Here is a 27,147-nt window from a genome sequence, read left to right as displayed (position 1 = left end):
AACGCTTGCAGGTACAGATGATGTCCTGTCGTTATTGTCTGACTCCAGTAATGTCAAGCCCCAAATTAGCTTCTCTTCGATCCTCCCACTCAAAATGTCCACCCTTTGTTAATCCGAGGAACTGTTCTTTTCTCTGTTTTTTTTTTTAAATATTTCATATTTGTTATTTATGGGATGGATCAGTGGCTACTGTTTGCGTGCAGGACAAAAGGATACACACTCTCCTCGCCGGTATTTTGATAGCGCTTGATTATACGTCTGCGCTGGGCGTTTAGCATTATTTTTCCCTGCAGCGAAATGAATGCTGACTGTTTGGCTTGGCTTCACATGAAAAGTGCAGATGTGGCCCCCCCCCCGACGGACGGACGGAGAGACGGACGGACAGACGGGGTGAAAAATGCTTCAATGGAGAAATAGTCTTCACTTCATGAAATAATGCAGCTATTCACATGCCCTGGAATTAATGAATGAATGAATGAATGAAGGAATGAATGAAGGTGATAAATCGAGCCCGGCTGAAATGGTTGCAACGGAACAGTTGAAGAACAACATTTGACATTTTACTTTATTTTTGTGTGTGTGTGGAAAAAGCCAAAATAGACATCATGCATCACCGCCCTATGAATCCATTTCTTCGCATAATATAAACTGTGAAAATTGAGACTGACGATGCACACATGAGGCCCCATTTGCCTCGCAGCTGGTGCAACTATTCTTCCAATACGTGAGTTTATTTTTTCAAACCAAGTCATTTGATAACACTTTTTAACAAATATTTATTTGGCCAGCAAATATCATTTTTAGATTTTTTTTTTATTTGCACTGGGGGGATTCTACCTTTGTAGAGGTTAATTTAATTTAACATAATTTAATGCACTTTAATTTTATGTCATTTAATACCAATAACATAATGTGTAATATATTTAATAGTATTTATGAATTGTGGGTTAGAATCTGCCACTTTGTCGAGGTTAATTTAATTTAGTGTAATTTAATGTCGTTTAATTTAATGTAATTGAAATTAATGTAATGTACTTGAATTTAATGTAATTTAATATAATGTCATGTACTTTAATGTAATTTAATGTAACGTGATGTAATTTAATTTAATGTTATTTAATACCCATAACATAATGTGTAATATATTTAATAGTATTTATGAATTTTGGGTTAGAATATGCAACTGGCGTGGGGATTCTACCTTTGTCTAGGTTAATTTAATTTAATGTCATTTAATGTAATGTAATGTAATGTAATGTACTTGAATTTAATGTAATTTAATGTAACAGAATGTAATTTAATGTAATTTGATGTAACTTGATGTAATTTAATTTAATGTAATTTAATACCGAGATAATATTGTGTAATATATTTAATAGTATTTTTGAATTGTGGGTTAATTTTCTGATTTTTTACGTCCGAGTCGTAAATTATAGCACTTTGTAAATTGCGTACGACGTCCATTTTTAAATATATTTTGTTGTATTTACATTATATTCATAAGGTCAAACTAAAACAAAATCTAAAAAAAACAGATGCTCTAAAAAGGAAGATCATTTCACACCGGCGTTAATTTGACGTCGAGGAATTTCTGTTGAGAAATGACCGTCAACCGTTTTTTTGTTTTTGTTTGTATGTATATGTATCACAATTCCGAAGGGTCATTGAACGCAACTAAAATAAATGTCGCCACCATGTAAGGAAAAGCAATGACGAATACGTCCAACGCACCAAACCACATTGTTGTCATTTCACAAACTTTTCCCCACTGGATCTTTCAACTTCCAATACAAAAAGTGAAAAAACGAAGCGTTGGGAGTCCCGCGAAGACGAAAAGAGGGTGGGAGGCAAAGTTGTTTTTCTCTTTTTTCCACCCGCTGAAAGTTTGTGTAAGCGGCGTTCGAGGCGGGGTTACTGTAAACTCGCGGCGTGGATTGAGAGGAACAGGACGGCGAGCGATTGCGATGCAGCACCACGTCCACCTTCCATCCGATTTAAAGAAGATCTTCACTTCTTCCGTGTGACACAAAAAAAGAAGCATCATGTACTCCCCGTACTGCTTGACGCAGGTAAACTACTTTTCTCGTTTTTTTCCCTCTCTCGTCATTTTCTTACACGCCGCTTTGGCTTTCGCTCGCTTTGTAAATTCAATTTGACAAAAAAAAAGTCGAACTCCCACAAAATACTCTCGCGAGACATTCATCGTATTTACATTTTTTATTTTTATTCTGCGGTGTTTGCAGAAAATGGCGCTTATTCGATATGCATTTCATGCAAAAAGAACCCAGCGTTCGCTTTGCGGGATTTTGACGTGTGCGTGGCAAAAAAAGCGTGTGGACATGGCGTGTCTTCAGTTTTGGATGTGCGTGTGGGCGCGCGCGTGCTCGTACGGGTGTATTCGACGTAGTTTGACTGTCGGTGGTTTGCATCCTCTTCGTATCTTGAGTTTTCCTTGAGTTGGGACGCTGCTTGTGCTGATTGGCATATTTGGACATTGAACGCAACACGTGATCTGAAGTGCACTCGATCAAGTTCACGATTTTGTATTGCACTAACAGCGTACGTGCGCGCGCGTTCGCGTATGTGCGTACCTGTCAACGTCTACGTTTTCTCCCGTATTTTATACGTTTTTTTTATCCTTTCAAATAATATACGGAGTTCTACAACTTTTATCCAGGAAAAAAATTGTAAACCGATCTTCCATAGACAATTTTGCCTCAAATCCAGTTGGTCTAACCTAAATGCTGGTCGCCAATGACAACGCTGCCGCTAATCGCTGCTATTGTCAAAGCCAACTAGCTAAAGTCATCGTCAATGTTGTATCCTGGATATATTTGTAATTTTATCGCTGCGTACAGTAAAATTGCTCAAAGCATTAACGTGCGCATGCGAAGTAAGCTATCGGCATTTCCTGTTGTGTTAGCAGCATTTTTTTTTATGTACGGCATACTACAACTTTTCTACGGGAATTGTGATCATTAGCAAGAGCAGCTATTAGCCAAGGTTGACTGCTATGAAGCAGCTCGCATAGTAAGGCGGTGGCGGGAGGGGTTTGTTCGTCAGATATTTAATTCAAACTCTCGCTTTGTTAACATCTGCGAGGAAGGTTTCCCTCTCTGGTTTGCTTGTTAGCCTCCGAGATTAGCGCAGAAACCACCAAGCTGAAATTTATGAGCCTTGAAGCACTCCCCCACACACACATACATACACTGCAAAGTTGCTTGGTTTGTGTGTGTATACATCTATATCTATCTATCTATCTATCTATCTATCTATCTATCTATCTATCTATCTATCTATCTATCTATCTATCTATCTATCTATCTATCTATCTATCTATCTATCTATCTATCTATCTATCTATCTAGCTATCTATAGCTATCTAGCTTTCTATCTAGCTCTCAGCTAGCTAGCTAACTGTCAAATCAATATCTCTCAGCTAGCTAGTTACCTATTCTATCTATAAATGAAGGAGGAGAGGATCAAAGCGTCCTTTTCACCAGTGGATCATGGTGGAATGTGCACGTCTGCCACAAGCTAAATGTTGAAAGCAAACACGAAGCTGTTGCATCCATTGGCGATAAGAGATTGCCTCACATCTGACAATCGAGCTAGCTATCAAGCTACCTTGCTATTTATTTGTTATCTGTTAGTTATCTATTAGCTATCTATTCGTGGTCTAGCTGGCTGGCTAGCTATCTATTAGCACTCTAGATGGCTGGCTAGCTATCTTGCTTGCTATCTACTGTGTTAGCTATATATTAGCTAGCGGGCTAGCTTTCTATGTATTTAAGTTACTTCAGGGTTGAGTGAACGCTGGCGCTTGTGGCTGCCGCTGCTCACCCACTCTTTCCAATGTTCATTCCCTTTTCATGGGAATTTTATTCAAGCAGATAGAACAAATCGCTTCAGTGAGACGAAGGGGGGGGGGGGAGGGTTATCCAGGGGGGGCTCGTAGAAGATTGAAAACAGATACGCAACCATTGCACTTTTATACTTATTGCCTGTTAAACGTGTGTTTCGGAGATGCATTTGTCTCTTAAACGTATCATGTTCTATATTTCCGCCGCAATGACATCATTCACACACATGTTCTTTCTTTTAAATCCAACTATAAATGTCCCTTGCGCGCGCGCACACACGGACACACACACACACACACACACACACACACACACACACACACACATACATACACACGTTCCTGTTTCAATGTTTTTGTGAGACGTATGGGAATAAAATCAGAGTGGTCATTTCAGAAATAGCCATACAAACACACACACACTTTTGAATTCCACAGGCGGCAGCAAAGCAAGCGGCCTCGCCATCCGACAAGCCGTCGCTTCTGTCAATCATTCATCATGCAATCATTTGTCGATGCTGACGTCTCAGCTTGATTTTTCTTGAATTATTAATTAAAAATGCCTGATCTGTCTTGCAAAGCGTACTGGAAGGGAATTATCACAGTGTGTGTGTGTGTGAGTTTGTATGGCTATTTCTGTAAGGACCACTCTGATTTTATTCCCATACGTCTCACAAAAACATTGAAACAGGAACGTGTGCGTGCGTGTGTGAGTGAGCTTCGACGGCGGACAACATAACGGACGGCCATTTTATGCCACGGCGCGGTTTTTCTGTTGAACGTGTGTGTGACTTTTCCCCCCCAAAAATGTGTCGGCTGTGGGCCAGAACGCCATTTTGTAACGTTTGCGATGTTGTTTTCATGGCTGCGACATTTTTAACTTATTCCTTCCCTCTGCCTCCCTCCTCCCTCCCCCACTTTCTGGCTCGCCTGGACGCCGACCCCCCCTGCTCTCCTCGCCTCTTAACACCCTCTCGACACTAAAGTATTATCCTACTCACCTTCTAAACAATGCCCTCGTGGTAAGTCCTGTCCCTATTCATTCAGCATTTGCAGCACTCTGCTTTTTTATTTTTATTTTTTGTATTTTAAAATATGGTTTTATTTTGTTTTATGTATGTGTGTGTGTGCATGTGTGTGTAGGGAGTATAAACTGTATATTTTTTATGTATATATTTATTATAGCGTATTATATGTATATATTTTTTTTAATTTCTTTTTTTTTACAGTATTTATATTTTGTGTATAGATATATATAAAAAAACATATTTAAGATATATATTTTAGAAATATATATTAAATATTTATTTTATATCTATTATATATCTTGATCTATGGAGATATATAATAGCAATCTCAAGCTATCTTTTGCAATCGATCGAGCAATCTATCGCGATTGATTGAGGGATCTTTTGCGATCGATTGATCGAGCGTCCTTTCGCGATCAATCGAGCGATCTCTTGCAATCAATTGAGCAATCTTTCGCGATCGATCGAGCGATCTTTCGCAATCGATTGAGCGATCTTTCATGATAGATTGAGTGATCTTTTGCGATCGATCTTTCGTGATGGATTGAGCGATCGATCGATTGAGCGATATTTCGCGATCGATTGAGCGATCCTTTGCGATAGGTAGCAAGCTAGATAGCCAGCCAGATAGCTAGCTAATAGACAGCAAATAGATAGCCAGCCACTTCGGCCCAAAACCGGCGCTGCCCACATGGCCCGGTCGGCCATGTTCTGCTGTCGGCGATATGTTGTGCTGTTGCCGCGGCAACCCAACACACACACCACTGCTAAATGACATAATTGAGCCATCGTATGCGAGGCAAGACCAAATAGTTAGCACCCACAATATGGGGGGGCGTTAAGAGGGGTCCCTGTACCAGAAAAGAGAAATTGTGCGTAGAATTTTTGAGCGCTTGCTCATAAGCGAGCTATAAGCCGCCCGCCCGCCCGCCCGCCAGTACAGGATGTTCTTTCCTGGATTTCGCAATCGTAAATCGACATCACGGCGCGGCCATTCTGTGCGTATTTGGAGCGCCGAGACGTCCCATCCGACGGGGGCGACTGAGGACAAGGCGCCGGTGGCCGCGCCGCACGTGCTTGTTTACCAAAGACGGGATCATCCGGCGCTGTGTGAAAGGGGGCGGGGCCTCGCGCGGGTATGTGACAACTGTAGTTCACTAGGAGGCACGTGCTTACATTTGACTGGGGAAGCCGCAAAGACCCCACAGGCCCCCCCACTCGCCACTTTTCCTTCCTTCCCTTTTTTTGTTATGACAACAGTGAAAGTTAGGCGTCATTCTTTCAAGCTAAAAGTATTGTCCCAAGCCAAAAGTTGTTGCTAGCTGTGAAAGTGAAGCCGGGAAGCTCTGTACGGAACACCAGGGGGAAAGAAAGCTGTCTCCATCTTTGCCCGATCATAATTCGCTGCCATTCCCAAACTTATTATGAGCAATAAGAAACCACTGAAACGTCCTTTTGGGGACTCTAATTTTCAACATAAGCATCTCCTCTTAATAATAATAATAATAATAATAATAATAATAAAATAAAAAACATTTAAAATTATTTAAAAAAATAGACATAAATAAATAAATACTAATATTTATAATAATAATAATAATAAAATAATAGACATAATATAAATAAATGAATCAATTAATAAATAAATACTAGTATAAATAATAAAATAAAATAATTTAAAACGATAAATGATAATAATAAAATAATAGAAATAATATACATAAATAAATACTAATATAAATAATAAAATAATGAAAATATTTAAAACTCAAATAATAATATAAAATAATGGACATAATATAAATAAATATAATAATAATAATAATAATAATAATAATATACAAATAAAATAATGGACAGAATATAAATAAATGTTCTAATTATTATTATTATTAATAATAATAATAATAAGAAGAAGAAGAACAAGAACAACAATAATAATCATACTGTATTTTGTTTTCTACTTCTTTCTTTCCTTTCACAACTCTGCTGCTGTAAAATGTAAATTTCTCCACTGCGAGACCAATAAGTGTCATTTCAAATCAATGGCGGCTCATCAAGGTCACTTCAGCCGGGGCCCGTTTGGGCTGGCTGACCCATATTTATCCCCCCGCGACAGCTAAAATTATATACGGTAGACCCCCCCCCCCCGTCTGTCTGTCCGTCTGTCCGTCTCATTACAAAGCTTACACATTAGTCGGGATGAAATTGAAGCTCTATCGAAGCTCCGAGCGACGCTGAATTCTCTTTAAAAAAAAGAAAGAAACCCAAACTCTTTATCCTTCCCAAAGCAGCAACAAGAAAAGTGCTGCCCCCTTGTGGAAAACCACAAAAACATTGCCAGAGGTCATGGCCAGCACTGTATCGGCACCCAAGCATGAAAAAAAAACCAGAATCAGAAAGCCTTTAAGTGTATCTTTTTTTGTGGAATTGTAACATATGAAGCTAGCTATTTGTTATCTAGCTGGCTGGCTAGCTATTTATTAGCTATATAGCTATCTTGCTGATTTGTAACTGGTAACAAGGAGACAAAATGAACTATGCAGTTGAACTATTAGCTATATGGCTGTCTAGCTAGTTAGCTAACTGTCCAGCTGCCTATCTATTTGCTGTTTATTAGCTAGCTGGCTAGCTTTCTATCTATTTGAGTTAGTTCCGAGTTGAGTAAACGCTGCCGCGTGTGGCTGCCCCTGCTCACCCGCAGAAAAGAACGATCCTGTGACTGTAAAGTGACCTTGAGAGTTTTGAAAGGCGCGTCGGAATGAAATTGATTATTCTTATCATGAACACGAGTGCAGGCCTTTTAGTTGACGTTTGTCGGGTTGTTGCGTAACAACGCTGTCACTCAGGCATTTATGGGGTTAATGTAGAAAAGGAAAATCAAAATACTTGCGACCTGATTGCCAGAAAAATGTCGTTGCCTTTTTGGTTTGCGCGTGTGGCCGTTCGTGTCGTAGCTCTGCCGAAGGCGTTTGGCATTTTTGTTGCGAGGGGACGTACAGTGTATGTTGCTGGCCCGCACAATCCGTCCTCTGTGAAAACAATGCGCCGGTTGTCCTCTACAACCTAATTACTCCCTCCGGGGGGGGACGAGGAGGACGGGGGGGAGGACGACAACGGCGGCAAATCCTCTCATCGGGACCCTTGCGCAATAGAAGGCCTCATTCAATTTTCTACCGCCTTCGCACACCTCGCCGCGCATTGGATATCGTAACATCACACTTACGACCGGCTCGACTTACGACCATGACCTCCAGACTTCCATTTAGATAGATAGATAGATAGATAGATAGATAGATAGTGTTTCCTGACTCAAATAGCTAGCTAGCTATGTAGATAGCTAATAGATAGCTCGCTAGCCAGACTCTTGAGTAGTTACTCTTTTGATGATTTTTGACTTATTGTTTTTATTGGAATAAAGTGCTCTCTAGGTAGCTAGCCAGATAACGTATTGGAAATCATGAAATTTAAAATAACAATTTAAAAATAAACAGTGCAACGATGGTGTTTGTTTCAATCTTCGTTTCGTTAGCCTTGACGAGGGTTCTTGCAGACACATGCAAGCACACCCCGATGAAATATTTGCCCCCCGGGGGGTTGTTTTGGATGCCCGCAAAGGCAACGGCGACGACACGTTTGGCTTTATTCCGGATTCCCGAGACGCTTCCCACGCGGAAAGAACGACCGGAGTCGTCGTTGGAGAAGTGGGGGCGGGGCAGACGGAGGCGGAGGTTTGCATTTGCATAAAGACCGGGGCAGCGTGCCCAGCGGCGGACCAGGTTGGCACGGCGCCTCCCAGACTGGCATGGAGGGAAGGGGCGGGGGGGCTCGGGGGTGGGGTAGTCAATAGTGGCTCCCTTGTTCAGTCCCTCGTTGTTAGTTGGGGGTGTGCGGGGGGAGGCACTAAATCTCCATTTGGATTGTGTGCGAGGTCGTCCCTTGATTTGCCTGATTGCAAAGCGCTCAGCTCGCCGGCTTGATTTTCTCGCCGCTTTTATTCGGGAAGGAGATTTGGCGTCTGTCGCTTTGGTGCGGCTGCTTGTTGTTTTGCATTTGGCTTTGCGGTTAGCGTCAAAGGGCGCCGTTAGCGTCTGTTTGTCTTCATCAGTTTGACAAATTCGTTTCAGTCGTCCGTAGTTTATTAACCGGCGGGGGTCTCCCAAGTTTGTGCAAAAGGGGCCACATTTTCGATGTGTTTAAATGTGTTTAAATGTAAAGTGTCCTTGACATGTATAATAATAATAAGAATTAATAATAATAATTATTATTATTATTATTATTATTAATTATTATTATTCTTTATCATTATTATCATTGTTATTATTATTATTATTATTATTATTATTAATAATATTATTATCGTCTTATTTATTATTATTGTCTTATTTATTATTATTATTATTTATCATTAATATTATTATTATTATTATTTATTATTATTATTATTATTATTATTAGCTATGTCGCTGGCTCGCGAGCTATCTATTAGATATCTGGCTATCAAGCAAGCTAGCTATTAGCTAGCTATTAGCTGGCTAGTTAGCTTTCTATGAGTGGGTTTAGTGAACGCTGGCGTGTGTGGCTGCCACTGCTCACCCACAGAAAAATTTATCCTGTGACTGGAGTGGACCCCTTTTTGCACATCGCCTGCCAGTCAATGAGTTAATAAATCACTTAAAAGTCACCCAAAATGGCTCTGATTGCTCCCGGATGGCGCCAAATAGGCCATTCAGCAAATAGTGGCTTTTAGCGGGCAAAGTCGTTTTAATATTTCAGGTAAGGACAAACTGCCGAACGCACAGTTAGGAACTTTTAATGGGGAAAATCCTTTCCCACGTTGAACTTAAGAGGTGCGATTGGAGCCCAATAGCGACGGCGAGCGCTAAGTAGCTATCAACGCCACGGAAAAAGAAGGTGTCATGTCTTTTAGTCGCGCTAATAGGGTGTTAATGCTCGCTCATAAATCAGTCAAACACCGACAGAGTGCGCAAAGGTGGAGACAACGACGCCGCCGTCTTGCTTGTTTCAAAGTGGTACCTTGGCTTACGAACTTAATTGGTTCCCAGAAAGTGTGTGTAAGGCAAAAAGTGTGTGTTGCAAACATTAATTTCTCATAGGAAATCATTAAAATGAGAATAATCCGTTCCCGGGTCTCCATAAAACATAATTTTCTACTAAATAAGCTTTAAAACTACACACAATACACCTTATTTTATGTATAATAAGTGGTCCATCGATGAAAAGGTTTCTTCAGCCATCATCTGTACTTCTTTGAAGGTGTCGGACGTTTCGCTTCTTATCCAAGATGCTTCGTCAGCAAACTAAAGTCTTACTGGTAGTATCGGCCCTATATATATATATATATATCCCTACTGTCCAGACGTGGCGATGCCGGACTCTGCTATGATACGTCCCTGCTCTCAGGTTTGTGGGAGCAGAGGACTACTCCCTGCGGCTCCACTGATTGTTCCTATTGCCCTGACTAACGACTGGCCTGATTGCCCAATTTGCCCTGGTATCACCTCATCAGTTTTACTAATCCTATGTTGCCTAAGCAGGCTGTTGTACGAACGATCCAAATTGAATCTCACCCCACCATATCGGTTTAATGAAGGATTTACCTGTTTTATGAAAATTGCTTCTTTTACTCCCCTTTCAAACCATCTATGTTCTTAATAATGTATTATTATTAATATTATCAGTACTTCCTATGTTATTTTATGTTATGTTATGTTATTGCGCAATTGTTTTGTGACCCCCCATTTACGGCCACTAAAATTGAACAAACTCTTCCAGTTGACCCATTTCAAAAGTCGTCCTCCATCCATTTGTCCATGAGATGACAAAACGTTAATTTTATTCCTCATAACGGCCCCCGAAGGGAAACTTCACAGCGGTCTGCGACAACAACAAAAAAAGAGAAATAAAAGTTTGTCACCGTGTAGTTAAAGGCTAGCCATAAATGGACACCCAAGCTTCTAAACACTTTAGCTTTGTTTTTTGGTTGAAACGCGATCACATTTGAAGAAATAATCGGCCATGTTGAATCCTTTCTTTGTTGCAGGTCAGCCGCAATGTGTTTAGCGATTGCGCAGCTGCTTTTCAACACGGTCGAAAAATGAACGGCCGCCAAACGCCGCGAAAAGCTCGCGAAAAGCTGGCTGTGGCTTTTCAAGTTGCTGGCGTTCACCAACCACTTTGGCACCATTTGCATTTGGATCTTTTCGTTCACGGCCAGGAGTATTTTATTTCCCCCGCCCCCGCCATTCGCAAGCGTTACATTTAAATGGCAAATGTTAGCATAACAAATCACATCGCAGTCCATTCAGTAGCCACGACCGAGAGAGCGGCGGTCTGTTGGCGTGATGCAGAATCAAGCAATGCGTGGACATTAGCTTACCTGGAAGCTCCATCTGATCATCATGTAAACAATGTTTAGCTAATTACAAAGATGGCCGTCATCTGCTTCGATCAACCCTGCGAGACAAATCAGACAGCAGGGCATCCTCAGAACAAAGTTTGGTGTTTTTAATGACTGTCGGCGAGGCCACCTGCCACTTAATAATAGGTGTCAAAGGTCAGGGTGATGATGGAGAAGTAAGTTGGCTAAAAATAGGAATTTGAGATGCTTCAGTCGGTCAGACCGTGCGTGGGCCACCCTGGACAAAGTTAAAGGACAACCAACGACACCATTTTTTTTTTCCTTTCCTGAGTGACATCAGAAAAACGTTTGATAGCATCTAAAATAGCCAAAACACGCAGGCTGATATTTTTAGGTAAATGCAAAACACCAAGAAAAATGACTTCAAGTGTCCAAAAAATCACTTGTTCGTGATGTCACGCCAGGACGTCTTTGCCTTGCTCGCGAATCCAAACAATAGCTTCAGATTAGGAGAAGATGTTTTCTTGTTACTCATCCAGTTATCAATATGATTCAAATAGTTCTGGAAAGCGTGGAAAGCATAAATGTTTGCAATCCATTAAAGGAGTCCTCCCATATCAATCAATTGCTTGCAGATTTTTCACACGTCGCAAGGTGTGTGTTTTCAGAATTGGGATAAGTATACGAGCCGTTCTCGAAGCTTTATTTAAAATGTAATCACGTGATGACTAACCAGAGTAGTCGTGGCGACCGTAAAGATGAATGACTCCAGGAATCCTTCAATCTGTTTCCCTGGTGAATATTTTATGGAAATGAACAACAGTTTCACACATTTCACTTCATGAGAATTGATATGAAAATTGATTCAATATAATGTCAAGGTTAAAATAGAAAAGGCGAGCTAAAAATAAACAACCCACCCCACCGCAAAAAAAAACTAAACAATTGAAAGCATTTATTCGGGCCTGCTTTAGAATTTGGCACAGTTTATTTGTAATCATTGTTATTGTTGTTATTGCTGTTGAACTAAATGCATCATTTTACGTTTTTTTTAAATAATATTTTTAAGTCTTTCCGGAACTCTCCTCGTGAAAAATTGAATCATGTGATTTAGACGTGACTGATGTTTCCATATATGGAAGGCTGTGAAATGAATTCCAATCACGACATATTTCCACACTTATATTTCATTTTATCAGGAAAAAAATAATAATTTGCGAACAACGAAAAACTAATTCGAACGATGTAATTAATCAAACGAGAAGAGGACCGTAGTCGGACTTTTGTTTTATTGACCCCCTCCACGGCGAAAGAGTTAATCCTAAATTGGCACCCGTGCCTCGGTCAGACGTGCATCGAATTTAAAAAAAACGGAAAGAAAAAAAGAGGGAAACTACAATAAAATAAATTACCTCGCGTTTTGAATAATATTCGCGGACGCTTTGAATACACCATTTTTTGACGAATGTGCGTTTGACGTAACATACCTCGATTGAACCTGACATACCCCGTCGTTATCCTTCCGAGGCAATGCAAACACACATACATATATGATGTATAAAAAATATATATAATTGTATTTTTTAAGAGGTGGCGGTTTTTAACAAAAAGAGGGCACTCGACTGCTTTTGGCGAGCGAGTGAACATTCGCCGGCTGTTCCCGTTCGAACGCGAAAGTGCGATTCCATTTGCGCGACACACACATTGGGCACACGTTGCCTGCGTGGCTCCACCAAGCAGCCCACTGAACTGAACTGACTTCGACGTTACACAAACGAATCGCTTGCAAAAACGGTGAGTCTAAATCTAAAAAATATATGATCTAAAAAAAATCGATGATGAGCTATTAAAAAAAGGGTTTTGTGTCGCTGTTTGCAAATTTGGAGAATTGTTTTGTTGTTGCGGTGGTGGGGGGGGGAGGGGGTGATGCGGCCCGGACTATTTCGGTGCGTAGTTACGACGAGTGCATATTGATTTTATTACTTTTAGCGGTTTTGTGTTTTTTTGGTGTGGTTTTTGTGTGTTTTTATGCATGCATGAGTGGTTGGGTGTACCTGTGTGCGTGTACACGCGCAGTTAAATTAAATAACCCGAAGCTAAACCGGAAGTCCGTCGTGTATGACATTTAAAATAAGCAGTCGAGTTATTTTAGTTCGAGGAGGGGGAAAAAAATCATGGTGGAAAAATCAAACTTTAAATCCAATTGCGGTTGTCCCGATGTCATTTCCAGGTAAAGAGATTGACCTCATGTAAGTCATCTTGTAAGTTTTGTTTGTTTTGGCCCCTGTAGCCTATTGAGACACGTTCAATTCAAGTAAAAGGGGGGGGGGGGGGGGGGGTCATGAAAAGCAGGCAAGGTGTTCACCCACCACGAAATGTTCCGCTTTGTCTTATTTTTTCCTCCCACTTTAAGATTTATACTTGCTGGCTGTTTTCAAGCAACACGTGTGACGAAGGAAAATGACTGCAACCCCCAAAGTCAAGTTTTTGTGACATTTGAATGGTGGCGTATTTGCATATTGGCAACGTCGCATGCAAAAAACGTCATTGAAGAATCGCATTCAAGTGTCAATTTAGCGCAACGCGTGATGGATTTTTAGAGGTGCAGAATTTTAAAAATATATACAAAATCAAGCTTGATGTGAGTCAGTGTTTTGATATTTTTTTTGTGGGGGGGGGGGGGGCGTACTTTTGCAAGTCAGTAGTGTCGACTGAAGACATTTTGACATCAACAGGAAACCATTTGTAGCATCACATGTTATTTTTTGGCTCTAGCAGTCTGTTGACCATTTTATTTTGGAGGGAGAGGAGGGGTGGGGTTGTTTGTGTCTTTGCGGTGGACGTAAAATGGATTGGATTGGATTGGATGTACTTTTATTGGTCTCACAGTGGAGAAATTTACACTTCACAGCAGCAAAGTGAGGAAAGGAAAGAAAGAAGTAGAAAAACAACATACAGGAGCTGCTGGAAAGGCAGCCACAGTCTTGCGACGCCATCTTGAAGTCAAAAAACAAAACAAAAAACTAGATAACAGTGTGTGTGTGCGCCCCATGCTAACATTAGCATCCATATACTTCTGTGAGAGGCAACAGAAAGCAAGCGTGCAAGCTAATGAGGAGTGTGCAGGCTAGCTAGCAGTAAATTTGCGTATGGACCTGACAAATTGCTTTTTTCTTCCCATAGTTTGGCTGGATTTTTTTTAGCAATCACGAGGAACAGAAAACTATTCATATTAATGAGGAGTATTATCACGGTTATTTTAAATAATACATTCTGCCATTGTGTTGAAATCATATATATTTGCGTGTGCCCCCGCCTTTTTTTTCCAGACTTTTTTTCTCATTTGCTAGCTATGAGCTATATGGCTGGCTAGCTAGCTAGAAGCTATTATCTAGCTAGCTAGCTATTAGCTCGCTGCATAGCTCAAATATTAGCTAGCTATTGGCTGGCTGGCTAGCTAGAAGCTATTATCTAGCTAGCTAGCGATTAGCTCGCTGCATAGCTCAAATATTAGCTAGGCGAATAGCTCAAATAGATGGAAAGCTAGATAGCAATCTATTAGCTAGCTATTGGCTGGCTAGCTTTCTATCTATTTGAGGTTTTCCAGGTTGAGTGAACGCTGGCGCGTGTGGCTGCCCCTGCTCACCCATAGGAAAAACGTATCCTGTGACTGTAAAGTGACCTTGAGTTTTGAAAGGCGCTTATAAATGAAATGTATTATTATCATGATTATTATTTGTCATTCTCATCCCTGAATATGGCGGCCGAATGGTTTCCCAAAAATTGTCATGGGAGGATGTGCGCGTGTTATTTGAAATCAAGTGGGGCTCGGTAGGGTGCCACATTTCACGCTGCTGAGCTTTTTCCTTGTATGGAAGCATTTGAGGCAGTTTTTTTAACCTTTCTTTCAAAAATGTATGACCGTATTTGCATTTTAGCGCATCTATTATACAAACCCCCCCCCCCCCCCCCATAATGTATAGCGTTGCCTTGAAATCACGCATCCGTTGATGTGTGCGCAGTTAGCGCTTGGGTTGGTTTGGTTTCCCCCCCCCCCAACCGCCTCTTTGTTTGCTGCGGCGAACCCACAAGCAGCTGCGGGCGATGCCCGTCTCCGTGCCAGCCGCTGCCAAGGTGGCATTATGCAAGCCGAGTGGCGGCTCGCTCCTGTCAATGGCAGCCATATTAAAGATGGAGGCGGGCTGAACTTTGTCTCCGTGTCAAAGTGGAACTTGTCGATTTGGCAAATGGCACGACGACGGCACTCTCTGCGACCCCCTGCCCCTCCCCGAACCACCTCCCCCCCCGTCTCCCCATCTCATCGCCGCCCTCCCCCCCTCTGTCTCTCCTCCCTCCCTTTCAGCTGCGGAAGCAAAGACATTGGCTGAGCGACAAGCGCGCCGTTGCCAAATAGGTGGGCCTTGCTAACGCTGGCAAAAGCTCAAGCGATGGTTGGCGAAAGAGCGACGGCGAGCGGCGGCGAGCAGAGACGGCGAGCGGCGAAAAAACGCAAACAGAAAGAGAGTTGGAGAGAAAAGAGAAGAAAAAACAAGCGCCACTCGGCTTTGCCAACGCTCGCATGCGCTCGTCCAACATTTATTCCACTCTTCTTACCCCTCCCACTCCGTTCACCCCCTCCTCCGCCGTTCTCTGCCACCACCCCCCTCCCCCAACCTCCTCTATGTGAGTCTTGCGCTGGGCCCAGGGATCACAACAGACACCGTTTACAATGACTTTTTGCCAAGGATTTTTCCAAGTTTTTTTTTTAAGAGAGGAGGTGGTGCGGGAAGCTCAGCGGATTGTTGAATTTTGATATGAGTCAACTGCTTTTTTCCCTCTAATCCTCCAAGGTGTACTACTATTAATAATTCAATTTTGCCGGACTTTTTTTTTTTTTTGAAGGAGGTGGTTCGGGAAGCACAACAGATCGTTGAATTTTTGAACTGCATCAACTACATTTTTTCACTAGTCCTCCAAGGTGTACTGCTATTAACAATACTATTTTGCTGGAACATTGAGGTGGTGCGGGAAGCACAACGGATCGTTGAATTGTGATCTTTATCCACTGCTTTCCCCTCCCCCAATCCTCCACCGTGCGCTACTATTAATAATTCCATTTTGCTGGACCTTTTTTTGGAGAGGAGGTGGCGCGGGAAGCGCAACGAATTGTTGAATTTTTGAACTTCATGATGTGCTTCTTTTTTCCCTAATCCTCCAAGGTGTACTACGATTAATAATTCTATTTCGCTGGACCTTTTTTGTTGTTTTTTTTCTAAGGGAGGAGGTGGTGCGGGAAGCACAACGGATTGTTCAATTTTGGTACCACTATTTATAATGCTGGACTTTTTTTTTATGTATATTTTTGATCTGCTGTTGAAGTGCAACCTGAACTTTTGCCTCTTTTTTATTTACTTAAAAAAAAGGGAATACATTTTTTTTTAAATATCCAAGCCACTTCCTTTGATAAGTAGCTTATACAGCTAATTATGTTTGGCATTCCCTCATAGTTTTTTCCTGTCTGGCCATTTTTTCCTTCCCGCCTTTTGCCAAACGGACGCTTTCTTTACATTTGGGGGAACCAAAAAAAGCGGCGTTTCCACTTTTAACGGCGGCAAATTTAGGATGCGAGTGCAAAATGGTAACTAGCGAGTCCGTCCCGTCCCGTCTGTCTCGTCCTGTCCTGTCCCGTTTCGTCTCGTCTGTCTCGTTGTACTCGCGTGGTGTCGGGCGACCGTGTCTGCCTGCTTTCAGCTCGTCGTGTGGGCTCGGAGATCCTTTTGCATGATCGCGAGGACGCCAACCGCCACGGCGCTTCTTTTAGCGGCGCAAATGCGCCGGCAAAATTTGGCGCGGACCGCGAGCGAGCGTTACGCGGCCGCCTCGTCACGGCGAGAGTTGCATTTTGCAGCCCACAGATTTGTAGTCGAGGTATTAACGCTTCAACGGAGGACTTTTTCTTTTCCTGCACAATCTGGCAACCCTCATTTTGGATTTGCATCCTTATTGTCGTTTTGATTAATGGCAGATGACATTTTTTTTCCTAATTTGTTTATTTTTGCTTCCATAATTTGGCGGTGTTTGATTTGAAACGAAACGCTGTTCATTTATTTGGATGATGCTTATAATAATAATCATAATGATAACAATGATGAAAATGATAATAATGATAACAGTGATAATAAGGATGATAATAATAATGATAACAATGATAATAATGATAATGCTAATAATGATAATAATAATAATGATAATAATAATATGAGAGCTTTGAAAGGCGCTTGAAATAAAATTATTAAATTTAAAAACATGTTTATTTTTATTAGTACAACTGTTCTTCTACTTCTTTTTAATATAATACTGTATATAATAATAACAAAATATTGTGTTTATTTGTATTACTACAAGTATTAATATAGTTATTATTATTATAATATAATTAAAATAAAATGTGTAAATTTTTATTCTTACTACAACTATTCTTTTTCCTATTATTATTATTATTCTATATAATAATAATAAAAACGTATCATGTTTATTTTTATTACTACAAGTATTGTTATTCTTATTATTACTATGATGGTGATTATTATTATCATCATTGTTATTATTATTAGTAATAATAATAATATAGTGTTTTATTCTTCTTATGAATAATGATAATAATATCATAAAAATATAGTGTTTATTATTACTACCACTACATTATTGTTATATAATATAATGACCCGCTGTCTGTCGAATGCATGCTTGTTTGTTTAAATGGCATCGTTTTTGTTGGAATTGTGTTGGGGGGGGGTCGGGGTGTCAAAGGTCACGCGTCACGAGCGAAAGCCAACCCAGTTCTCCGCGTGCGTGCGTGTGTGTCTCCCACCAGGATGAATTTCACCCGTTCATCGAGGCGCTGCTCCCCCACGTGAGGGCCTTCTCCTACACGTGGTTCAACCTGCAGGCGCGCAAGCGCAAGTACTTCAAGAAGCACGAGAAGCGAATGACCAAAGACGAGGAGCGAGCGGTCAAAGACGAGCTTCTGGGCGAGAAGCCCGAAATCAAGCAGAAGTGGGCCTCGCGCCTGCTGGCCAAACTCCGCAAGGACATCCGACCCGAGTTCCGCGAGGACTTTGTGCTGACCGTCACGGGCAAGAAGGCCCCCTGCTGCGTCCTCTCCAACCCGGACCAGAAGGGCAAAATCCGCCGCATCGACTGCCTGCGGCAGGCCGACAAGGTCTGGCGCCTGGACCTGGTCATGGTCATCCTGTTCAAGGGAAGCCCCCTGGAGAGCACCGACGGCGAGCGCCTGGTCAAGTCGCCGCAGTGCTCCAACCACGGACTCTGCGTCCAGCCGCACCACATCGGCGTCACCGTCAAGGAGCTGGATCTCTACCTGGCCTACTTCGTTCACGCGCCAGGTGCGTCTCGGCTCCGCCCCTTTGACCAAAACAAACAAAAACAAAAAACAAAAAACCCTTGAGCTAACCAACCTCGCCTTCGCGGCGCTATTTGCTTACATTTTTTAGCGATCCAAAACGCCGTGCCGTCTGTCCACCTGCACGCGTGCACGTGTCAATGGAGGGAAAATTGGTGTGCTCGTGGCGTGGATCAATAATCTATGCGGCTGCTTTTGGGAAATTGGCCTGTAGCGGTAGCGCTGTGGGGTGTGCACGGCTTCCCTTTTTATTGATTGATTGATTGATGTATCTATTTATTCATTTATTGATTGATTCATTTATTTTGGGGAGGGGGTGTTGTGACTGGCTGGATCCCAGACGGGATTATTATTGCTATTTCTTCTTATTATTAGTAGTAGTAGTATTGTTATTTATTAGTATTATTACTATTATTATTGCAATTATTATTCGCTATTGCTATTATTATTATTATTATTATTATTCTATATTAGGGGGGGTCCGATCGGGAGACCCCCCCCCCACGCCACCCCACAATGCGGCGTAGTTGCGTCCATTTTCACCTTTTCTGTGGCGTTTTTTATTCTGAGCCCCCCCCCCCCCCCCCCCCCCCTTCGTCGCAAGGGTGTCCTTGTCCCCCCCCCCACCCCGCACATGCTAAAAGTGTTCTGGACTGATGTCACTGTCGCCAGCTGCAGGGGAGGCTCTGCTTTCAAGTGGGGATGATTGACAGGACAGCGGATCCTCCCTCGGTTTAACACTCCTCAGCCCCCTTTCGGCCCCCTTCTCTGCTGGACGCCTTTTTTTTCAACGTCAAAAGTCAAGCTAGGATCTTCACCCCCCCCCCCCCCCCCCCCCAATGTTAGCACATAGCACGAAGTAGCTCCGGCAACTGCAAACAACATTTGGATTAGTGGCACTTTTTGTGCGCCGCAGCTGCAACCGTAAACTTGCAAAAAAAAGCCCCCCCCCCCCCCCCCCCCCCCCCCACTCATCGCCCATCTTAACCGTGAATACATAGATTGTCAGCCAGTCATGATTTATTTTCCACAGATTTATTTAGCATCTGAAGGCAATAAAATGAAAGAAAAAAAGGAATAGTTTTGCCATGTGTTAAGCGTAGCACATGAAGAGGGGGGCGGGGGGGCTTTTTCTTTGAACACGTTTATGGAAACCAACGTTTGGCTCAACATTTGCACTCTGCTTTCGTTCTCGGTGCAAAAACCTTCCCTATTTGTATCATTTTTAAAATCATAATAATCATACATTTGATTTCTAAGCGCCTTCCAAAACTGAAAGAACTCCAATTAGATCAAAAGCTAGCTAGATAGCTAATAGATAGCTAGATCGTTAATGGATAGCTAGATAGCTATACAGCTATATCACTAACGGAAAGTAGCTGACACCCTTGCTTTAGTATTTTCTTCAGTCCTATGTAGCTAATAGATAGCCAGCTAGGTAGCTAGCCAGCTAGGTAGCTTGCCAGCTAGGTTTTACTCATAAGAAAGCCTTTAATCGTCCCACAATGGGGACATTTGCAATCTACAGCAGCAAAATTGAAACGTGGGGGTGGGGTGGGGTGGGGTTGCACCCCCACCACGCCCAAAAAATGTCACTTTTATTTTTTTTTTCCTCCGAAAAACAACCGTACATCGTGCAAAATTAGATGAGCAATCTCGGCTTCAAACGTTGTCTTTTTACGTCTGCTGAAGCTAAAAAAGTGGCGCAGGGAGGGGGGGGGGGTGCACCCAAAGCCACGTTCACACATTCTGGCGTCCGTTCGGCCTTTCCGAATAAATTTTGGGAAAACGGGAATCGCTTCTCACTACATTCCATTGCGAGGATCAGGAAGACGGTGCGACTGACAAAGAAGCTCGAAAACACCCCGAGCCGCTTCACGTGTAATGATCCAGTTTAGTGAAGAAAAGAAGATCCCCCTCCCCCACACCCAACGCTTTTAATTGCATTACTTTTCCAAACAAAGCTTCAAGTTTTTCTTTCACCAATAGAAAAAGTCGCCCGAGCAGAAAGTGATTATTTTATTTCCTCATTTCACTGTACAGCAATTTTTAATTGTTTGGATAATTAAAATTCATGAATAATTTCCATGCTTATGCTCATTTTATGCAATTAAGAAGCAGACCAATCCCCCCCCCCATTTTATTTTTTTTTTATCCCACAACTTGGTCACCAAATATGAACTAAATCTATTATCCGCATTAATAAGCTGCGTTAATTAAAGTAAAAAAAAAAAATTGAAACACAATTTTCTTTTCATTATTTATTCAAACAGTCGCCATTTTTTAGCAAGAAAACAGTGGCAAAATATTTGCTTTGAAAAAATAACATAGACCACCACGCTGGGCAGGCTGTATGGCTAGTTAGCTGGTTAGCTAACTGTCTAGCTCGCTATCTTATTATTACTGTATCTATTAGCTAGATAGCTAGCTTTCTATCTATTTGAGTTACTTCTGGCTTGAGTGAATTCTGGCGCGTGTGGCTGCCGCTACTCACCCACAGAAAAGCTTATCCTGTGACTGTAAAGTGACCTTGAGAGTTTTGAAAGGTGCTTTAAAATCAAATTTATGATGATGATGATTGGAGTTACTGCTGCGTTGAGTGCGGCGCCAATCATTCCGGAGACTTTCGAACCGGGCGCAACGCGAACACGATGGCGGTGAGTGACGGGCGAAGGCGCTAAATGGCGGCGAGCTTTTGGAATGACTGGCTAATGATCGGAAAATGAGAGGAGAGTAAACAGACCTCTCCAAGTGTGAAAGGACCCCATTCAGCTGGACCAACAGCGTGCCCGACTCCTTTTCTTCTTTTCATGGATCCACCCAAGGCCTTCACAGCCTGCCTTTTGTTTGCTCAAATAACAGCGGGAGGGGGAGGGGGGGTCTCTTCGCAGTCCAGTGATACCTCGGTTTACGAACTTTTCAGTTTACGAACGATAAATTCACAAGAATTTAATCTTGACATACAAACTATTTTTCGGGATACACACGGAGCGCCACAATGAGGAATGTGTCGTTCAGCGAACGAGCCCGTTCTAACAAGAAAGTGGCAGTCGACTTGTTTTTGTCCTCTATTCCCCGCCCCCAGTCTTTGGTTAAAGCCACGTGATTGGTCAAGAACGCACCATTGAGGGGTGGTGCTTTAAACATTAAAAAGACAGGGAGACGACAGAGAGAGAGTGATAAAATGGATAGAAAATAGTGAAATTTGGACTCGTTTCAACCTTGATAGTTTAAAGGCAGAGTGTAGACTGCAAGGTTGAAATTCCCATCAATCAGGCTGCACAAATAACCCGCACAAGTCATCTGTACACTTGATGCAAAAAGCTATCTACCCAGCTAAACACAACACAATTGATGAGGAACAAGGTAGAATTATGGCAGAGAAAGCACCTACAAGGGATCATTCCTCAAGGTGGTGAAAAAAGAAGGCTACGTTCCTCATCAAGTGTTTAATGCTGATGAAACCGGCCACTCTATTCCATCAACGACCATCCCAAAGGTCAATAAAACGACTTTATTATGCAGTACAGTTTGTTTCTTTAATTATAATACCATAGCACATTTATTATACGTAAAATAGGGTATATTTTTGTGTAGTTTTACGGCTTATTTAGTAGAAAATTGTGTTTTATGGGGACCTGGGAACGGATTATTCTCATTTTAATGGTTTCCTATGGGAATATATTTTTTGGGATACACACTTTTTGCCTTCCACACTCTGGGAACCAATTAAGTTCGTAAGCCAAGGTATCACTGTATGTAATAAAACGCCCGCACTGCCAAGTATGCCCCTTGGCGTCAAAGTTCTTGTCCAACTTGACCACTCGGGCTTTTGGGAAGATGAATTAGCATTCGTGGGCGCTTTCATACCTTGACCGCCATCCTCTTTTTCTTCTCAAAAGATGAAACCCCGACTCCTCGGTGGCCATGTGACCCCCCCCCCTCCCCACGCGTGTGAAGTATCTCTTTTAGATGTTACCCGCATGCTAACGTGCGCCGTCCAGGCTGGCCACGTTAGCATGCGCAACAACAAACACTTAGCATCAGAGTGTGCCACTGTCCTCCCCGGGCTGCCCCCTTTTGCTCAGGCGGCACCTGAACCCACGTTGCACCTGATGCCCGCGCACGAGACCCCTGCGTGTAGACCCCCTTTTTTAGAAATTATCTGCTCAATGAGGGAGATTATTATTATTATTATTATTATTTTTATGTATTAATTTAATTAGTGTCACTCAGTGTCTTAGCTAACTAGCTATCTAGTTAGCTATGTTTTACTTATACAGCCTTCTAAGTGGCTAACTATCTAGCTAGCGATCTACTAGCTGGCTAGCTAGCTTTCTATCTGTATTTTAGTGACAATCAGTGTATTAGCTAACTAGCTATCTGGTTAGCTAGATACTTCAGGGTTGAGTGAACGCTGGCTGCCACTGCTCACCCACAGAAAAATGTATCCTGTAACTGTAAAGTGACCTTGAGAGTTTTGAAAGGCACTTAGAAATCAAATGCATTATTATTATTATTATTATTATTATTAATGGCACTCGACCTCGATCCTTCCATTCGTGAATGCCAGTGAGTGAGTTCACGATTCATACACATTTCTTCTCACAGTACTCACATTCACATATTCTTTATCCTCTGTGAGGAGCCGATACATCGACACTGTCGATAACCCTGTACATACTGTCGAGTTGAATTGGCAGATAGCGAGTTCTCTATCAACTAGTCTGAAAGTGCCATTTTTTTAAACGATTTTGTTGGCGAGAAATATGCTAATGCTAACGGCCAACTGGATTTCTTTCTCTCTTTGAATCTTTGAAGTTCTGTTTCCACTCGCTGCTTCATCATATGGCAAAAAAAAAACGTACTTGACGTATGTCAAATGGTCTCCCGGTTGACTTAGCGTGTTGAAGGCAAGTGACAGAATAGCGCTGGCACACGCCGGCGTTTTCGGAGCGCCATGTGCTCGTAAAGTCTGTTTTTGGGGGGAGAAGAAGAAGCTTTGATGTGGTCGGTGGCTGCCATTCGCTTTCTTTTAGGATTACTTTCACTCTCTTTGACCACAACGGGGCCTTCTTCTTCATCTTCTCTTTTGTTTTTTTCAAACCGATTTGGTTCTTTTGGAGGACTCGTCGCTAGCTAGATAGCCAGCTAGATACATAGCTAATAGATAGATAGCTTGATAGATAACCAGCTAGTTAGCTAGATAGCTAATAGACAGAAAATTGCTAGCTAGCTATATAGCCAGCTAGTCATTTAGATAGCTAATTGACAGAAAATACATAGCTAGCTACATAGCCAGCTAGCTAGTTAGATAGCTAATAGACAGCAAATAGATAGTTTGCTAGATAGCCAGCTAGCTAGTTAGATAGGTAATAGACAGAAAACAGATAGCTAGCTATATAGCCAGCTGGATAGCTAGCTAATAGATAGTGTTTCGTCAATATCTAGTTCATCAAGCGCCCCCAACCCCCTAAATCAATATCCCCTCCTAATTTTGTCCCTGTGTCCACCACGTGATGTTTTGAGGTTCCCGCGCCAGATTCCCTCCATATTTTGTAGCTTAGCGCACATTCGGCGGCGCTTTAGCTTTTCTTCCCGCTGTTATCTTGCGCCGCAGCGCGTCGGGTCAATAAAGTTGACGAATGAGACGCGGGAGGGCAAGGTGACACCGACACCGTTACGCCGGCCTGAGAGGCAGTGAACTTTTATTTTGTTGATTTATTTCGTTTATGAACTCTTTCACTGGCAGACGATGGGTCCACTCCTGTGCCAGGGTTTTTGTCATTGTCACTTGAATTCCAGGACAACAAAGCGCTAACATTCACTTGGGATATATTTTCAGGCGTCTGAAATTCACACTATGATAGCTGGCTAGCTAGCTATCTATTACCTTTATAGCTAGCTAGCTAGCTATTAGCTGTATAGCTAGCTAGCTATCTCTATAGCTATTTATTAGGTATCTCGATAGCTATCTATTAGCTATATGTTACTTATCCTGTGACTGTAAAGTGACCTTGAGAGTTTGAAAGGCGCTTATAAATGAAATGTATTATTATTATTAACTATCTATTAGCTAGCTAGGTAGCTAGCTTTTTGTCTATTTGAGTTACTTCCGGGTTGAGTGACCGCTGGCGCGTGTGGCTGCCGCTGCTCACCCACAGAAAAACATATCTTGTGACTGTAAAGTGACCTTGAGAGTTTTGAAAGGCACTTATAAATGAAATGTATTATTATTATTATTAGCTATCTTTTTTGTAGCTAGCTTTTTGTCTGTTTGATCATGAACAGATCCACGAAATAATAATAATAATAAATATAATAATATAATCTTCAATCCATCTTGTCAAAAGAACAAAAAAAAAACTAAATAACAAATAATATACACAGAGTCATTCTTTCTTCAGCACTTGCTGTACCGGCTTTGTGACATGAAGCAGTGTAAAGCTATCCTTGAGTATATTTCAAAAACAGGAACAATGTGTACTATTGCCGTTGTCACCAATTAGATTTATGTTCAGGCTATAGCATGAAAAGCTTCTTCTATTCGCCTCTATATCACTCTCACCGATGTTTACGATGCTCCAGCTGCAGTGAGTCTTTGTTCCTTGTTTTTTTTTTTTTTTGTATTTTTGTTCAGGCACCAAAAGAGCAATCGCATTGCGTTGTTTCTCTGGCGATCCATCTGTTCTCCTGCTGCGAGTATCACTTACAGTAGCGTGGCGGGTTTCCTGAGGTCACGGAAGAAAAAGCAAAAAAAAAATCACAAGGACATGTGGAATGCTGAAAAATGGCCGCTCCAAACAGGCGGGCCAACGGGGACAATCGGGCCAGGCTCTCCATCTGTGCCGAGCTTGGGAACCGCCGACATCCACGACTAAGCTAATTGCTAAGCTAATTAGGAGACTTGAGTTATTGGCCTTTTTTTGTTGTTGTTTTTTTTGTGGGACTACCTCAACCAATCCATTTAAATTTAATACTACTATTTTATTAAAAAAAGCAACAAAATACAATTAAAAATATTTTAATTTAATATTGTTATTTTAATTTAAAAAAAAGCAACAAAAATACAAGTAAAAATAATATTTTAATTTAATTAATATTTACATTTCTTTTAAACGCAACAAAAATACAAGTACAAATTATATTTAAATTTAATACTATTTTATTAAAAAAGCAACAAAAATACAATTAAAAATATTTTAATTTAATATTGTTATTTAATTTTTTTTAAAAAGCAACAAAAATACAAGTAAAAATAATATTTTAATTTAATATTAATATGTACAATTTTTTAAACGCAACAAAAATACAAGTAAAAATAATATTTAAATTTAATACTACTATTTTATTAAAAAAGCCACAAAAATTCAATTAAAAATATTTTAATTTAATATTTTATTTTTTTTAAAAAGCAACAAAAATACAAGTAAAAATAATATTTTAATTTAATATTAATATTTAAAAAATTTTAAACTCAACGAAAATACAAGTAAAAATATTTAAATTTAATACTACTATTTTATTAAAAAAAGCAACAAAAATACAATTAAAAATAATATTTTAATTTAAAAAAAAGCAACAAAAATATCTCCTTGGCTCACGTCCATGCCAAAGGTAAGACTGCGTTCCAAATCCACGAAAAATGAACAAAGCATTTTGGGTTTCGATCTACAAGCTGCAAGTGAGAAAAAAATTGAGGGGTGGGGGGTGATGCGAGGACAAAAAATGAGAAAACAAACAGTGATGAATTGTGGGTAAGAACAGCTGAAGCTGACCGTTTTTGGCCTCCATAGTGCAGAAACGAACGGGGTGGGGGGGGGGGGGGGTCATTGAAAAATAAAAAAGTCCATGACTGCGTCTCAAGACTGTCAGCGGAATTGCGTAAAAAAAAAACAAAAAACGCATGCGGTTGGATATAAAGTAGAACACCTTTCAAAACATTCAACTGCAAGGTTCAAGATGGTCACGCAAAAGTTCCACGTATGCTTTATTGACAACAAAAAAATAGGAAAAATGGAGGGGGCGGAGAATTGCGCTTCCAACGAACGAAAGGAGACAATCTCTCCTCCTCACATTTGCTATCAATTTTAGACCACAGAAAATAAGCACCAGGTTTCAGTGGAACCGTGTGGAACACCGCACATGTTTTCAGCGGGGGTGGGGGGTGGGGGTCCTCTCCATAGAGGACACCCCCCGACTGAAAATAAAGACACAATGGCGGTTCGTCATCACATTTTGGGGTCTAGATGTGAAGCCGTCAAAACGGTGATACGCAAGTGAGACCCTTTTCGGATGATTTCTGAAACTTAACATGTTTGTTATTTATCTGGCTATCTGTCTGGCTACATAGGTGGCTATCAATTTGCTATATATTTGCTGTCAATTAGCTATCTATCTGGCTAGTTGGCTATCTAGCTAGCGCTCTGGCTATCTAGCTGGCTATCTGGCT

At 41.3% G+C, this 27,147-nt stretch overlaps 1 protein-coding gene across 13 annotated transcripts in view; it reads left to right on the top strand.

The window, feature by feature from the left end:
• nfixb (nuclear factor I/Xb) overlaps positions 1–27,147 on the top strand; it is a 99,808-nt gene that overhangs the window by 22,653 nt on the left and 50,008 nt on the right. For 10 of the 13 annotated variants that reach the window (XM_089018307.1, XM_089018305.1, XM_089018297.1 and 7 more), the window contains exon 3: positions 18,147–18,678. In XM_089018307.1, the coding sequence (XP_088874433.1) occupies positions 18,147–18,678 (532 nt within the window). Of the gene's footprint in view, positions 1–1,742; positions 2,070–4,848; positions 4,885–15,742; positions 16,911–18,146; positions 18,679–27,147 lie in introns of those variants that run through there. The other 3 variants (XM_089018299.1, XM_089018301.1, XM_089018303.1) reach the window with 3 other exon arrangements.

The sequence above is a fragment of the Hippocampus bargibanti genome, linkage group LG17 (assembly GCF_051943395.1).
Source record: "Hippocampus bargibanti isolate YZ-2025 linkage group LG17, ASM5194339v1, whole genome shotgun sequence".
NCBI classification, from domain to species: domain Eukaryota; kingdom Metazoa; phylum Chordata; class Actinopteri; order Syngnathiformes; family Syngnathidae; genus Hippocampus; species Hippocampus bargibanti.
Note: the sequence above shows the minus strand (reverse complement) of the source record. Positions and strands in the feature narration are given on the sequence as shown.